The sequence below is a fragment of the Cebus imitator genome, unplaced genomic scaffold (genome assembly GCF_001604975.1).
Source record: "Cebus imitator isolate Cc_AM_T3 unplaced genomic scaffold, Cebus_imitator-1.0 Scaffold48, whole genome shotgun sequence".
Lineage (NCBI taxonomy): Eukaryota > Metazoa > Chordata > Mammalia > Primates > Cebidae > Cebus > Cebus imitator.
In genome coordinates, this window is record NW_016107363.1 from 7,499,991 (window position 1) to 7,516,931 (window position 16,941).

Sequence of the window (16,941 nt, forward strand, 5' to 3'; positions counted from 1 at the left end):
TAGAGACGGGGTTTCACCATGTTGACCAGGATGGTCTCGATCTCTTGACCTCGTGATCCACCCGCCTCGGCCTCCCAAAGTGCTGGGATTACAGGCTTGAGCCACCGCGCCCGGCAGTAATAGATATGTTAATTAGATTGTGGTAATCATTATACAGTGTATATGTTTATCGAATCATCATGCTGCACCTTAAATATATACAATTTTTGTCAATTAAAATTTTTAAATACCAAATAAAAATAAGACACAAACCATTTACATTTCCTATTTCATTTAAATTTTATTATACACATTATAATGAAGCCTAAATATGTATATGCTTGTCTGCTGCTTATAGCTGTTATATAAAACCAGAATAAATTTAAAATTACAGGCCAGGCACAATGGCTCATGCCTGTAATCCCAGCACTTTGGGAAGCTGTGGCAGGTGAATTACCTGAGGTTAGGAGTTCGACACCAGCCTGGCCAACATGGTGAAACCCCATCTCTACTAAAAATACAAAAAAATCAGCCGGGCGTGGTAGCAGGTGCCTAGGTTCCCAGGTACTTGGGTGGCTGAGCTAAGAGAATCACTTGAACCCGGGAGGCGGAGGTCTCAGTGAGCCTAAATGGCACCACAGCACTCCAGCCTCGGCAACAGTGAGACTCTGTCTCATAAATAACATAGGCTAGGCATGGTGGCTCATGCCTATAATCCCAGCACTTTAGGAGGCTGAGGCGGGTGGATCACCTGGGGTCAGGAGTTTGAGACCAGCCTGACCAACATAGTGAAACGCCATCTCTACTAAAAATACAAAAATTAGCGAGGCATGGTGACACACACCTGTAGTCCTAGCTACTTAGAAGGCTGAGACAGGAGAATTGCTTGATCCTAGGAGACAGAGGTTGCAGTGAGATTGTGCCATTGCACTCCAGCCTGGGGTACAGACTGAGACTTCCTAGATAAAGATAAAAAAATTTAAAAAACTACAAACAAAACAATCTCAAATTCAATTTAACATAGTTAATGAAATAGGTGATATGTGGCTGAAACTAATTTGTCACTTTATGGGAATTTCCACCGTGAAATGAACAGTGAAGATTCTTTGAGTTTGCATGTACATACCAGCTATTGCCAAGTGATGGTTCAATTCTTTCACCTCTTCTCTTTACTGATATAACTGCAAAATCTTTTTGTTTGAGCTGTCATATCATCAAGACATCAGTTCACTTAAAGGCATTTTTATTTTTTGGTCTGTTTTTTAAGTTCTCATGCTCAAATACTAATACCTGCATTTTATGGCAGGTTAAGGTGACTATCAAGATGAGTCAGGATATGCTAATATGATTTTTAAACACCAAAATGAAAATAGAAAATTTCAATATTTTCTTGAACTCTATGTCCTCTTATGAGTACAGCAATAAATCCATAGATTCCAGTTTGAAAAATAGTACTAAATTGCCATCTTGCTTTTAAATCTGTTCTATATTTGTTCTTCCTTTACCGACTTCTTTTGAATTTCAAAAAATGTTTACCACTCCGCTTTATCTTCTCTATTGGCTTTTTAGTTTCACCTTAGTGTCCGCAGATTGCAGTATATATCCTTGGCTTATTACAGTTTTACGTTGTTCGCATTTTACCAGTTCACAAAAAAATCTAAGCACCTTAAATTGTATAGTTTCATTATTCACTCACTCCTGCCCATTGTGCTATTGTTTCATATATTTTACTTCTATATATTTTTAAGCACCACAATACATTGTTATTATTTTCTGCTTTAACTATTAGTATTTTTTTAAAGGCTTTTACACTACCCTTTCTAGTGCTTTTATTCTTTCCAGCAGATATGTGTTTTCTTCTGGGATCTTTTATCTTTAACCTAAATTACTTCCTTTAGTAATTCTTGTGTGTATGTGTGTCTTCCAGCAACAAATTCCCTCACCTTTTGTCTGTCTGAAAATGTCTTTATGTAATCTTTAATTTTGAAGAATATTTTCACGGGTATAGAATTCTAGATTGGCAGGTATCTCCTCCCCACCCCACCCTGCCCTCAGCATTTAAAGATGTTACTTCATTGACTCCTGCCTTTCAGTGTTGTGCTTAGAAGCCTAGCTTTGTTTTGTACTTTATGGTCTGGGATTTGCTATGCTGTTTGAATCAGTGGGTTGATGTGCTTTGCCAGAAAATTTTTTCTTTTTTTTACAGACAGGGTCTCACTGTCACCCAGGCTAGAGTACGGTGGCATGATCATAGCCCACTGCAGTCTCAACCTCCTGGGCTCAAGAAATCCTCCCACCTCAGCCTCCCAAGTAGCTGGGACTACAGGCACATGCCACCACACCCAGATAATTATTTTATTTTTCGTAGAGACAAGATCTTGCTTTGTTGCCCAGGTTGGTCTCAAGCTCCAGGCTCAAACAATCTTCCTGGCTCAGCCTCTTAAAGTACTGTGATTACAGGCATGAGCCACTGTACTCAGCCAGAACATTTTCAGTGATTATCTTTTTATATATTTTTCTGTCCTAATTTTTTCTCTCCTTTCCTTCTGGAACTTCAGTGACATGTTTATTAGACCATTTTATATAGTTTCATGTGTCTCTCATGCTCTATTTTTTTTCTTTTGTTTTTCATTCCTTTCTCTCTGTACTTTAGTTTGGATATTTTCTTATTGACCTATCCTCGAGGTTAATGGTCCTTTTTTTGGCTTTGTCCAGTTTGCTGATAAGCCCATTCAATGAATTCTTAATTTCACATATTTTGATTTTTTTTTAAGTTCTAGTGTGTCCAATTGGTTCTTTTTAGAGATTCCTTTTCTCTGCTAAAATTCTCTTAATTTTTCTCTATTTTTTGTCTTATAATCTATTCTCTTTGATACTTTGTAAATGTATTATCAAATTCTTACTGTTAATTATGACATTTGTGTCGTCTGTGAGTTGGTTTACTGTTTTTTCTCTTGGTCATCAGCTGCTTCTCATGACTTTGGTTTTTTTTGTTTTTTTTTTGTTTTTTAATTATTTTGTTGTGAACTGACTATTTAGAGTCAGGGTCTTGCTCAGTCACCCAGGCTGGAGTACAGCAGTGCAGTCATGGCTCACTGCAGCCTCCAGCTCTTGGGCTCGAGCAATCCTCCTACATCAGCTTCCTGAGTAGCTAGGACTACAGGCATGTGCCACCACATCTGGCTAATTTTTTGTGTTTTTGGTAGAGAGGAGGTCTTGTTATGTTACCCAGCCTAGTCTTAAACTCCCGGGTTCGAGCCATCCACTCACCTTGGCCTCCCAAAGTGCTGAGATTACAGGCGTGAGCCACTGCACTTGGCCTATTTATTTTAAAAAGGAATTCCAACTTTTAGATTCAAGGGGTACATGTGCAGGTTTGTTTCATGGGCATATGCATGATACTGAAGTTTGAGATATTATTGATCCCATCACCCAGGCACTATGCATATTACCCAAGAGTTCATGAGTACCCAATACTCATAAGAACATGCAGTATTTGGTTTCCTGTTCCTGTGTTAATTTGCTTAGGATGGTGGCCTCCAGCTGCATTCACGTTGCTGCAAAGGATATGATTTTGTTCTTTTTTATGGCTGCATAGTATTCCATGGCATATATGTACATTTGCTTTATTCAATCCACTGTCAGACACCTAGGGTGATTCCATGTCTTTGCTATTGTGAATAGTGCTGGGATAAATATAATGCATGCATGTATCTCTTTGGTAGAAACATTTATTTTCTTTTGGATAAATACACAGTAATGGGATTGCTGGGTCAAATGGTAGTTCTGTTTTAATTTCTTTGAGAAATCTCTAAACTGCTTTCCATGGTGGCGGAACTAAGTTTGCATTCCTACCAACAGCGTTTGAGCATTCCCTTTTCTCTGCAGCCTTGCTAGCATCTTTTTTTTTTTTTTTTTTTTNTTTAATTTTATAGTAATAGCCATTCTGACTGGTATGAGATAGTATCTCATTGTATTTTTGATTTGCATTTCTCTGATGATTAGCGATGTTGAACATTTTTTCGTGTATTTGTTGGCTGCTTGCACGTCTTTTGAGAAGTGTCTGTTCATGTCTTTTGCCCATTTTAAAATGTTTTTTTCTGTTCAATTGTCTAAATTCCTTATAAATTCTTGATATTAGACCTTTGCTGATGCAGAGTTTGTGAATATTTTCTCCCATTCTGTAGGTTCTATGTTTTCTCTGTTGAGAGTTTCTTTCATCATGCAGAAGCTCTCTAGTTTAAATAGGTCTCACTTCTCAATTTTTTGTTGCAATTGCTTTTGAGGACTTAGTCATAAATTCCTTCCCAAGGCCAGTGTCGAGAATGGTGATTCCTAGGTTTTCTTCTAGGATTCTTATAGTCTGATATCTTCACTCTTCAATTCATATTGAGTTAATTTTTGTATATGGTGAAAGTTAGGGGTCCAATCATTTTTCTATATATGGCTTGCAAACTATCCTAGCACTATTGATTAAAAAGGGAGTCCTTTTTTCATTGCTTTTGTCCACTTTGTTAAAGATCAGGTGGCTGTAGATATGCAGCTTTATTTTTGGGTTCTCTAGTCATTCCATTGGACTGTGTCACTATTTTTGTACCAGCACCATACAGTTTTGGTTCCTGTAGTCTTATAGTTTGAAGTTAGGTAATGTGATTCCTCTGGCTTTGTTCTTGTTGCTTAGGTTTCTTTGTCTCTTTTTTGGTTCCATCTGAATTTTAGAATAAGTTTTCCTAGTTCTGTCACAAGTAATCTTGGTAGCTTGATAGGAATAGCATTGAATCCATAGATTGCATGGGGCAGTATGGCCATTTTAACAGTATTGGTTCTTCCAATCCATGAGCATGGAATGTTTTTCCATTTGTGTGTGTCATCTGTAATTTCTTTCAGCAGTGTTTTGTAGTTCTCCTTGTAGAGATCTTTACCTCTTTGATTAGATGTATTCCTAGAGTGTGAGAGTGTGTGTGTGTGTGTGTGTGTGTGTGTGTGTGTGTGTGTGTGTACTGTAAATGGAATTGCTTTCTTTTTTTGAGATAGGGTCTCACTCTATTGGCCAGACAGGAGTGCAGTGGTGCGGTCTCTACTCTCTGCAGCCTCCTGAATAGCTGGGATTACAGATGTGTGCCACTACCACCCAGCTAATTTTTGTGTTTTCAGTAGAGATGGAGTATCACCATGTTGGCCAGGCTGGTCTTGAACTTCTGACCTCAAATGATCCACCTGCCTTGGTCTCCCAAAGTGCTGGGATTACAGCCGTGAGCCATTGTATCCGGCCAGATTGCATTCTTGATTTGACTTTCAGCTTGAATGTTATTGGTGTGTGCTACTGATTTTTGTACATTGATTTTGCTCCTGAAACTTTACCAAGTCATTTATCAGTTCCAGGAGCCTTTCGATAGAGTCTTTAGGGTTTTCTAGGCAGAGAATCATATTGTCAGAGAAGAGAGATAGTTAGACTTCTTCTTTTTCTATTTGGATGCCTTTTATTTTTTTCTCTTGCCTGCTTGCTCTGGCTAGGACTTCCAACTTTAAGTTTTGATTGTAAGTTATTGTGTATAATTGTACAGACTAAGGTAGTATTATTTTCCTGCAGAAAAGTCATGGATTTTTTTTTTCCTATTTCAGATAACTAGGTTGAATTGCTAATCAATTCAATCGAGAGTTGACCTAAGTCAGAGTTTTGTTTACTTCTGGCTTCAAATGTGTTCAGAGTAAGAATTGTGCTGCCATAGGATTGGCCCTTCCCTGTAGTAGGATTTTGGGATCTAAGTATTCTGAGACTAAAGAAATCTCACTGTGTGTCTTTCCAGCTGAGCCCTTGGCCTCTTGTGTCACTACATGCTGAGCAAAAGCATGGATAGTGGGGAGAACCAACTTGGCATTTGGGCTCCTCCACATTCAAATCTGTCACATAAGCTCACACAACCATTAAAATCACTACTTGTTTCTTCTTTCTTTGGCTAAGTCCTTCTGTCTATAGCGGGCCCAATGCAATATTCATCATGTCCAGACTTAGAAAATGTCCCCAGGATAAAACAGCCATTGCTTTATACTTACTTAGGAAAGTCTCATCATCCCTTTCTGAAATTGAGTACCTTTATGTTTATTTGCATCTAAAGTATTTCTATGTGTTTAAATGTTTTATAATTTTAAAAAACATGTTTATTTCTAGTTACTACAGTATAAAGGATTGTTTGGCATGTCTTTCTATATCCTAACCAAAAGTGAAATTCTGGGAAACACTATTAAAAGGAGTTGTTTTCATGCAGCATACACCCATTGCTATGATGCTGTGATCATTCATAAATCATAATAGGGAAGACTAATATATTAAAAGGATTTTAAGTCTGTTTCTCCTCTTGATTTGAAAAAATAATAAAGGTTTAAGAAATCATCAATGAAAGAAGATGCAATTTTTTTAACTTGTAAATTTAAATTCTCTACTTTTAAGACAGGTATGACATGATTTATAATGTATTGTAGAAATGCATTACTTTTGTTTTTCAGGAATTTTTAGAATGTGCTCATGAAGCCTGCAATGCACATAATCTTCAGCCTGTTAAATTTTTTCTTGAAAAAATAATTCAAACATATGAAATGATGATTGTTAGACATGGGTAAGATTATATATTGCTATAGTTAGATGTTATTTCTTAAACTGTTTACTAAAATCCATGAACCAAAGACTTGGCAAACTGATTGGTGACCTTGAGAGCAACCCCCACCTGCCCCCTTGGCCCCCCAGTGGCTTAAAAGGCAAAGGTTTATTTCTCTGTCGTACTACATGTCCAACAAGTATTGGTAAGAAGTGCTCATTCAGTGACCTAGCACTAATAACCACTATCGTTTGCATAAAAATATGCTCTTCCCTTCCCAAGGAGGCACCTAAAAGTTCTAATCAATAAATGAACCAGACTCAAAGTTCAGGATCCCTAGGTGATGATGCATGGTAGCCTTTGTATTACATCTGGAAGTTGTTCCTCTTGATTTAGAGACCTACAACCTAGAAAGACAAGTTATCTTTTCTTCACAAATCCAGTGCACAATTGTGGGCTTATCAGAACAGGATTACCAGAGCAAACACTCCCTTTCAGAAATTGAAGAATAGAAGACATAGCCAACACTGTTCTGTGACAATTCTGAAATCCAACTGGTCATGTGAGGGCCCCAGTTCTAGAGATGGATTGATTTGAAACTTATAGAGTTTAAACTTCAGGACCTCACACTTGTAGGGACTCATCCAAGGAGCCATAAGCATTTTGTATGTGTGATTTATTATACAGGGTGTCATTAAAGTGGTTATGGATATTTTGTGTTTACAGTTATGTAAGTAAAAGTTATAAAAAGTAAAAGTTATAAAAAGTAAAAGTTAAATATATTACAGAGCCACTTTTCTTAAAACCTGAATCTACCTCTGCTTGATTTTGCTACCTGGGAGGGGCTTTCCAGTTTAATTCTTCTCTGTGGGCCTTGGTTTAACCTTCTAAGAGGTCTGTCCATTTCCATTTTCTTCTCTGGGCACATATGAAGTGGGCAAGAGAGAAAATACTGTTCTTGGGAACTGAGAAATGTTTTCAACCTGATTCCTGACTGTAGAAAGCTAGAATCTCAATTGTCATGATTTTTTTAAAGGTAGGGTTACAAAAACATTATGTAAAATTTTAAACATATACAAAAATAGAGGGAATAGTACAAACAACCCTTATGCATCCAATACCCAAGGATTATTTTAAACATTATTTATGATGTATTTTTGAGATGGAGTCTGTCAATATTGCCCGGGCTGGTCTCAAACTCCAGGGCTCAAGTGATGGTCCCTCCTGAGCCTCCCAAGCAGCTGGGATTACAGGTGTGTACCACCACACCTGGTTCCCAAGGAGTATTTAAGTCTTGAGCATTCACATATGTTTTAGACTAGACTCATGGTGTTTTGGTCAGTAAACTCCTTCAAAAACAATCAGCTTTTTATCTGCTTGATTCCAGGCAGCTCCATGTTCCTATATCCATAACAATTGTCCTTATTAAGTCATGCCTTTTAAAATTTCCTTGTAGTATCCTTGACCCTATCAGGCTTTGTGGAGGGAGCCACAATCTTAGTCTACTATTCATGAATCATTTTATCCTCCTGAAATGATTACTGGGAAATATATATGTATTTACAAGTATGTGTGCGTATATATATTATATATATATTATATATATAAATATATATATATAATATGTATACTTTGGAAATAGAGTCTTAGTCTATCACCCACGCTGGAATGCAATGGCAAGATTTCGGCTTGATGCAACCTCTACCTCCTGGGTTCAAGCGACTCTTGTGCCTCAGCCTCCTAAGTAGCTGGGACTGCAGGGGCATGCAATCACGCCCAGCTAATTTTGGTATTTTCAGTAGAGACAGGGTTTTACCATGTTGGCCAAGCTGGTCTTGAACCGCAAGTGATCCACCTGCCTTGCCCTCCCAAAGTGCTGGGATTACAGGCTGGAGCCACTCGGCCCATATTAATTCTTTGTAGGTTTTAATAATGAGATACAGTGACCATATCCTTGATTTTTTTTCCCTTGATGCCACACTGAATTTTAATAGGTTTTTGTTTAAAGTTTTTCTTAATTTTATATTTTACCAATTGCAAATGAGAATAGCTTGACACATTCAATTCTAGAAGTCTGTGAATTTCTGGACTCCCTTTCATTCCTGCTTACAAACTGGCCATGTTTTTTTCTGGGCTCATTTCTTTCATTTGGTTCTTTTTTTAAATGAAATCAGTAGTTGCCATTATATACTAGTAACACCCTGTTTACTATCCTTTTTACCTAAAACTCTCATTTCCTTAGGTAATTAGCTGTCTTCCAGGTTATCTCAACGAATACAGTTACCAAATGTTTCATCATTCATTGCATAATAATAATTGTCCATATTTTAGCTTCTGATAACAGTTAATTTGTCACTCACAACTTGGCCTTTAAACCAATACCACATTAGTATTTTTTTTGTTATGGCAAGAACACCCTCCCTACTTCCAGGTACCAATTTCTGTTATTAAGTATGGGCTAGGATATTCTGTAGGAACAATCAACACTCAAATATTAGTGACTTAAAAACAAAAGATTTCTCATGTGTACTGTGTCCATAGTATGTTAGCAGGGCAGCCCTGTTCATTATGACCACCCAGGGCCCAGCCTATTAGAGTAAGCACCACCTTAACTTTGTGGGTCATAGCTGTGCTAGAGGGAAAAGGGATCTCTGTAAGGTCTCTAGCTGGCAATTAGCTACCCCTGCTTGGAAGTAATACCCATCATTTCCATTTATTACTAATTGGTTAGAACTAGTTACCTAGTCTTTCCACAAGAGGGCCAGAAATCCTATATGTATCAGGAAGGAGGAGATCCAGAAATAGTAAAGAGCACTAATAATTTTATAGCAAATGAAGGCTTTGGGAATATAAATCTTTTCCATTTCTCTCCTTAGGGGGCGTTAGGTTGAGTTTAGTTCAGGTTAGTTAGAGTGTACAGATATTAAGTTTTCATTGTCTTTTGGAAATTCTTTATTCTCTTGAAGAAAATAATTTTAGTGTGAAGAATTTGATTTAACCAGTTCAGAAGTTAAGTATGTTTTCCTCATGTCTGAGAAAAATTCATATGATTTCAAAAATTATAAGTAATAATTATCACAAGGTGAAGTTTCATATGCTGATATAAATAATTTAACTTTTTAAAGACTCTTATTGTATAATTATTTCTTTTCCTTAATAGTTTTATGTTAGTAGGAGAGCCTTTTGCTGCTAAGACAAAAGTTCTGCACGTGCTGGCAGATACGCTAACTTTAATGAATGAACATGGCTATGGAGAGGAAGAAAAGGTCATTTATAGAACTGTAAACCCCAAATCTATTACCATGGGCCAACTTTTTGGACAGTTTGACCCAGTGTCTCATGAGGTAACCTAAATATAAACATTCTCAACTCTTATGGAAAGTGTGTGTTAAAGCAAGAAATGTGAAGTATTTTCAGTTTCACTCCTAAATAGAATTTTATGAAGAGAGCTTTTTAATTCTTTTTTTTCCCCCTCAGTGGACTGATGGTATTGTGGCTAACACTTTTAGAGAATTTGCCTTGTCAGAAACACCTGACCGGAAATGGGTTGTATTTGATGGTCCTATTGACACTTTGTGGATAGAAAGCATGAACACAGTATTGGATGATAATAAAAAGGTAAATCATGATCAAAAGAGCAGCAGAATCAACCATGATTAAGCAATTTTATGTGTTTAGCAACTAATCAGCTAAGACCCTATTTAAAGAATGCAAAAATGAAATATAATAAAGGATGCAGCAAGTTGAGGTTTATAAATTCGCTTTTCAATGAAAACTGTGCTATAGTAAGTAAGTAGTAAAAATTAAGTCCTTGGCTTAATTTTTTTTTATAGAATGAAAGTGTTACATTAAAATTTCCGTGTTAGCCAGAAGGCATAGTAATCCAGGTGAGAATAAGTTAAGTGGCTTTAGTCTTATGGTTTCTTATAGAACTTTAATATTTTAGGAGGAAATAACAAAAGCCTCATACCTTCTGAAAACATGAAATGCTTCGGTGTTTATATATAGTATATCACCTTAGGGGCTATGAGATATACAAAATAACTAGCAAGTGAAAGTATTCTAATATTTATTTTAATTGAGAGACAACATATATAAATTGTACAAATGTACACCAATATCAAGTATAGATTCTGTGATTTTTAAAAATGTATTTGTACATTCATAATCGTCAGCCTAAAAAATGACACATGAAATTTCCTATACCCTACAAGATTCACTTATGTTCCTTCCCAGTTTGTATATATTCCTCTAGAGATAATCACTCTTCTGACTTCTATGAAGAATGAGTTTTGCCAGCTCTTGAACTTCATGTAAATGAACTCATACTCTTTAGTGTTTTTCTTTTTTTAAAATCAATATATGTGTGATACTTATATTGTTGTAGTTCAGTTTCATTAACTTATGCCTTTTATATCTATTAGTATCCTAGTGTGTGAATATATCACAATTTATTTTCATATTTACATGAAATGACTATACTACTAAATAAGCAAACTCATTTAATTAGCATTTGAAGATATACTCAAGGCCAGGCGCAGTGACTCACGCTTGTAATCCCAGCACTTTGGGAGGCGGAGGTGGGCAGATCATTTGAGGTCAGGAGTTTGAGACCAGCCTGAGCAACATGGTGAAACCCTGTCTCTACTAAAATAAAACTTTAAAAAATTAGCTGGGTGTGGTGGTGGGTGCCTGTAATCTCAGCTACTTGGGAGGCCGAGGCAGGAGAATCACTTGAACCTGGGAGGAGGAGGTTGCAGTGAACTGAGATCACACCACTGCACTCCAGCCTGGGCAACAAAGCAAGACTTTGTCTCAAAAAAAAAAAAAAAGAAGCTATACTCAAGCACTTTATTATAGGTGTTTGGTCATTCACATTGCTTCATTCATTTAGTAGTAGTGGTTGAGCTGAGGGTGGAAAATAAATAGACAAGAAGTAGAAAAGTTATTCTAATTGGAGAGTGAAGTCTAAGAATTCAGAGCCAAGTGAGTGGGTTGTCTCTTGTTACATGAGAGGAAATTACGAAGAGAGAGTTACAGGTGAGTGTATGTATTTGATTGTGGAAATTTGAAGGCAAATCCTTCTGATGATTTCTCTTTTCTTTGTGAAGTGATGGGCCTTGGTTCTTTGCAAAATTAGCCATTGTGGAAGATGGGAAAGAGCTCCCTAGGAAAACATAGAAACATTTCTGGGTAGCTCTGAGAGCCCGATTGAGTGGAAGATCATACATTAGTAGTAGTAGTACCACCGTCTGCCTTTGTGAGATACCCTCTACCAGTCTAAGCAGCTTAAGCATGGGTAATATTTCAGGCCTGGACATACAGTAAGACATACAGTAAGATATTGACATAAGAATGGTAGAAGCATTAGACCATAGGACAGAAGCTGCCTAATGAAAGAAGTAAAAACATCAGGGATGTGAAAATGTTGTGAAAATGAAGAGCAAGTATAGCAGGAGACAATGAATGAAATAAGTGGATGGATTGGAGGCTATGGGCAGAGACTAAGATACTTGAATTTAATATTTCAGAATTGTGTAATATTTTAGGAGAGATGGTCCCGGATATATAAAGTAGATGGCTGAAGTGGAGCAAGGTAGTTAAGGTTCTGATGGGCTGCTGCGTTGAGATTCTCAGTCTTTTTAACACTGGAGCAGGCAAGAGTTACAGTGAAGAGAGAGATTGGGCCTTTATCTATGGAGGAGGGAATCATTGGGTGCTGTTGAGTGGCAGCAAAAAAGCAGGAGTTGTCAAAGGAGCAAGGGTTGTCACTGGGGTGGAATAGAAGTAGTTGGGAAACCACATGGGACAGTGAGGAGAATGCTGACCCTACCTTTCAAATTTGTGGAGAGTAGGAGGATGTTTGCTGAAATCATCTGGTCAAAGATTAAAAATGTTCTAGACCAGCATGTCCAGTAGAACTTTTTACAATAATGAAACTACCTGAGTTCTCTGATAAGGTAGCCACTAGTCACATGTGGCTACTGAGCATTTGAAGTGTGGCTTAGTGCAGTTGAGGAACTGAATTTAAACTTTTAGTTTTAGTTAGTTAAATATAAATAGCCATATATGGCTAGTGGCTACCATATTGGACAATCCAGCTCTACATCATTCATTTTGCAGCTAGGAAACGGAATCCACAAATGCTAAATTTCTCATTGTTGACTTGTGAACTAGATGGGGCAAAACTGGAACTAGAGTGATGATTGTAAAAGCAGAGAGGAAACACTGAAAACTAAATGTAGAGGAAGAATTTCAAAGACTTAGTAATAAAATCAATTTAGGTATCAAGTTAATAAAGGTAATGATGGCCAGGCATGGAGGCTCATGCCTGTAATTCCAGCACTTTGGGAGGCTGAGGCAGGCAGGTCACAAGGTCCAGAGTTCGAGACCAGCCTGGCCAATATGGTAAAACCCCATCTCTACTAAAAATACAAAAAATTAGCCGGGCATGGTGGCACATGCCTGTAATCCCAGCTACTCAGGAGGCTGAGGCAGAAGAATTATTGCTTGAACCCAGGAGGTGGAGGTTGCAGTGAGCCAAGATCATGCCACTGCACTCCAGCCTGGGTGACAAGAGCGAGACTCTGTCTAAAAAAAACCCAAAAAAACAAAACAAAACCAAAAACAACAAAAAACCCAAAAAGCAAAACAAAACAGCTAATGACAATTCCAAAGGTACAAGCCAAAGAGATTGACGAGATAGGATGGCTTTAATAATAACAGAGAAGATAGAAATTTGAGAGAAAGGAAACAGTTGATAAATTCAGTTTTTGACACATTTAATAAAAGAAGAAATGTTTTAGATTAAGAGAGACCAAGGAGACATAAAAAACTCAATACATAGTCTTTGAATTTTGCTCTGAATAAATTCATTGAAAAGACATTTCTGGTACAACTGAGGAAATTTGAGTAGTAGATGATAAGGAATTATTAATTTTGTTGGGTGTGATAATATTGGATAGCATAGAAAATATATTTCTTTTTGAGACATTTGCATTTGGATGTGAAATGCCATGATGTCTGTAATGCTCTTTAAAAATGTTTTTTAAGGCTGAGGATGGTGACTCACACCTATAATCCCAGCACTTTGAGAGGCCGAGGCAGGCAGATCACAAGGTCAGGACTTTGAGACCAGCCTGGCCAATATGGTAAAACCCAGTCTCTACTAAAAATTTAGTCTCTACTGAAAAACAAAACAAAAATTACCCAGGCATGATGGCACACACCCGTAGTCCCAGCTACTGGGGGGCTGAGGCAGAAGAATTGCTTGAACCCAGCAGGCAGAGGTTGCAGTGAGCTGAGATCACACCACTGGCACTCCAGCCTGGGCGACAGAGTGAGACCCCATCTCCAAAAAAAAGTTTTTTAAAAAGGCAATGGTAATATGGCAAAATCTTAACATTGATTAAATCTAAGAGGAGGGTATATGAGTACTCATTATGCTAGTCTCTATTTTTTTAATTTAATAAGAAGGTCTATGGTAACTTTATAAATTCAGTAGCATTTTATTTAATTTTCTTTTTTTCTTTTCTTTTTTGAGACGGAGCCTTACTCTGTCACCAGGCTGGAGTGCAGTGACATGATCTCGGCTCACTGTAACATCCGCCTACCAGGTTCAAGCGATTCTCCTGCCTCAGCCCCCCAGGTAGCTGGGACTAGAGGCGTGTACCACCACACCCAGCTAAATTTTGTATTTTTGGTAGAGACAGGGTTTCACCATGTTGGCCAGGATGGTCTCGATTTCCTGACCTCGTGATCTGCCCGCCTTGGCCTTGCAAAGTGCTGAGATCACGGACTCATTTAATTTTCTTAATAACTGATATTTATTTAGGATTTTATAGGTTTTGGACTTTGTCTAATAGTTTCCCTTCTCACAATTCTACAAGAGAGATATTATTCCTGTTTTATAGATGAAGAGACTGAGACTCAGTATTTGCTTAGCAGTAGTAACATGGCTAGATCTAGAACTAAGATTTCTGGCTTCCATTCTAATTCTTATTTCATTATATCACAGGAGCTACTTTATCTTATAGATAGTATAAATTTTTATCTGAGAAGCTTGAAAGTTTTAAAAATAAATGTTTTAAAAATAATTGCCTTTAGCTTTGCCTTATGAGTGGAGAAATCATTCAGATGTCCCCCCAGATGAGCCTCATCTTTGAAACAATGGACCTTTCCCAGGCATCTGTAAGTTCATAATTTAAAACAATAGCAGTCTGTTCATTTCTTCATTAATTTAGCCAATAAGTATTTTTTATTATATGTCAGAAAACAGGTTAGGTACTGGGAATACAAAGATGAATAAGACACAGCATATGCTTGTTGAGGGAGGATGAGAAGCATCCTAATAAATAATCTCAATACACAGCTACATGTTAGTGCTTTAAGAGTGTGGAGAGGAGTGAGCATCTGTAGGGAGGAGGGTTAGAAGAGCACTGTGGAAGGTGACTGAGTGTTTGATGTGATTTTGAGAAAGATGTAAGACTTCTCCAGGGAGATTGGATTTGGAAATCGTAAGCATTTCCAAATCAAGATAATGTTAAAAGACATGGAGCCATGTGTCTGGGGAACTGAACTGCAAATATTTTTCTGCATGGGAACATCTAGACTTACGTGAAGCTATGTGAGGCAGATGGGAGCTAGATTGTGAAGGGCCTCATAAGTCATCCCAAGAAGTAGTTGATAATTGCCAGCTGCCACTAGTATAAAAGCAACAGTAGAAAAAAAAAAGATTTGTCTTTTTTCTCTAGCCCGCCACTGTAAGCCGTTGTGGTATGATTTATTTGGAGCCCTCACAGTTAGGATGGGAACCACTTGTGTCTTCTTGGTTGAATTCACTGAAAGGACCTCTATCTGAACCAGAACATCAGGCTCTTCTAAGAGGACTTTTTGCCTGGTTAATACCACCCTCGTTAAAGCATCGTAAGAAAAAATGCAAGGTAACCCTATAATTCTCTGACCTATTGAAGTGTCTTTTAGTTTCCATTCAACTTGATTAAGTGTAAAGTCACAGTGGTTGGCAGAATGAATAACGAAAAACAGTTTGTCCTTACACATTTACTATTCCCTTGGTTTTATATTGATCAAGTTATGGCTGAATCACTCGGGTTGAATTTACTCCAGCTAAACTATTTGTATACAACCTTAGTGTCTAAAGCTTTAAAAATTCCAATTACTTTTTGTATTTCAAATTATTTTAAATATGTGCCTCTAAAAACTCACATGTGTATTTAGTGAGTTTGAGTTATTTAATACTTAGTATTTTGTGAGAAAGCTTTACATATTGTATTAGCTTCCTGGGGCTGTCATAACAAATGACCACAAACTTGATGGCTAAAACTACAGACACGGTGGCTCATTTCTGTAATCCCAGCACACTTTGGGAAGCTGGGGTAGACGAATCACTTGAAGTCGGAAATTCAAGACTAGTCTGGCCAATATGGTGAAATCCCATTTTACTAAAGATATAAAAATTAGCTGGGCATGCTGATGTATACTTGTAATCCGAGCTGTCCCGGAGGCTGAGGCAGGAGAATTGCTGGAACCTGGAAGATGGAGGTTGCAGTGAGCTGAGATGGCACCACTGCACTCCAGCCTAGGTAACAGAGCGAGACTTTGTCTCAAAAAAAACCCCCCAAAAACAAAAAAAAAAAGCCCGAAACTGGAAATCTATTTTCTCACAGTTCTGGAGGCCAGAAGTCTGAAACTGGGATGTTTGTAGGGCCATACTGCTTTGGAAGCTCTAAGGGAGACTCTTTCTTTACCTTGTTCAGATTCTGGTACCCTCAGATGTTCCTTGGTTTGTGGCTACATAACTCCAACCTCTTCTTCCATCTTCACATGGCCTTCTGCTCCGTATGTCCCTCCTCCATGTAGCACTTGTAAGAACTTGGATTTAGCATCCACCAGATAATCCAGAATGATGTCCTCCTCCTGAGATGTTTAACTTAATTACTTCTTCAGAGACATTTTTCCATATAAGATCACGTTTATAGGTTCCTCAGGTTAGAACATGGAAATATCTTTTTGGGAACCACTGTTCAACCATTATCACCTACACACACACACACACGTTTCTTACATATAAATAAATATATTGATATAAAGAGGGGAAAGAGATACTCAGATTTATCATCCTAAAATACTGTTTTAGGGATAGAGAAAAGTGCCATTTAAAAGAAAAAATGAACAATTCCAGTTTATGAAGATTCTGTATAGTGTCTTCACAGAGAAGATAAAGTCCTTATGGAGTTTTAAAGCTCTAATGCTGTATGTTGTAAATAGTACAAAATAGTCTTTCTCTTCCCATGTGATGAGGAATGGATTTTTTTCTCATAGTTCATTCTCCAGGTTTTTTTTTTTTTTT

General features: G+C 37.5%; 1 protein-coding gene across 1 annotated transcript in view; it reads left to right on the plus strand.

Annotated features, from left to right (window-relative positions):
* DNAH12 (dynein axonemal heavy chain 12) overlaps positions 1–16,941 on the plus strand; it is a 247,904-nt gene that overhangs the window by 99,576 nt on the left and 131,387 nt on the right. The window contains exons 28-32 of the mRNA XM_037738118.1: positions 6,484–6,593; positions 9,733–9,916; positions 10,050–10,190; positions 14,679–14,762; positions 15,326–15,514. Coding sequence (XP_037594046.1) covers positions 6,484–6,593; positions 9,733–9,916; positions 10,050–10,190; positions 14,679–14,762; positions 15,326–15,514 — 708 coding nt within the window. The remainder of the gene's footprint in view (positions 1–6,483; positions 6,594–9,732; positions 9,917–10,049; positions 10,191–14,678; positions 14,763–15,325; positions 15,515–16,941) is intronic.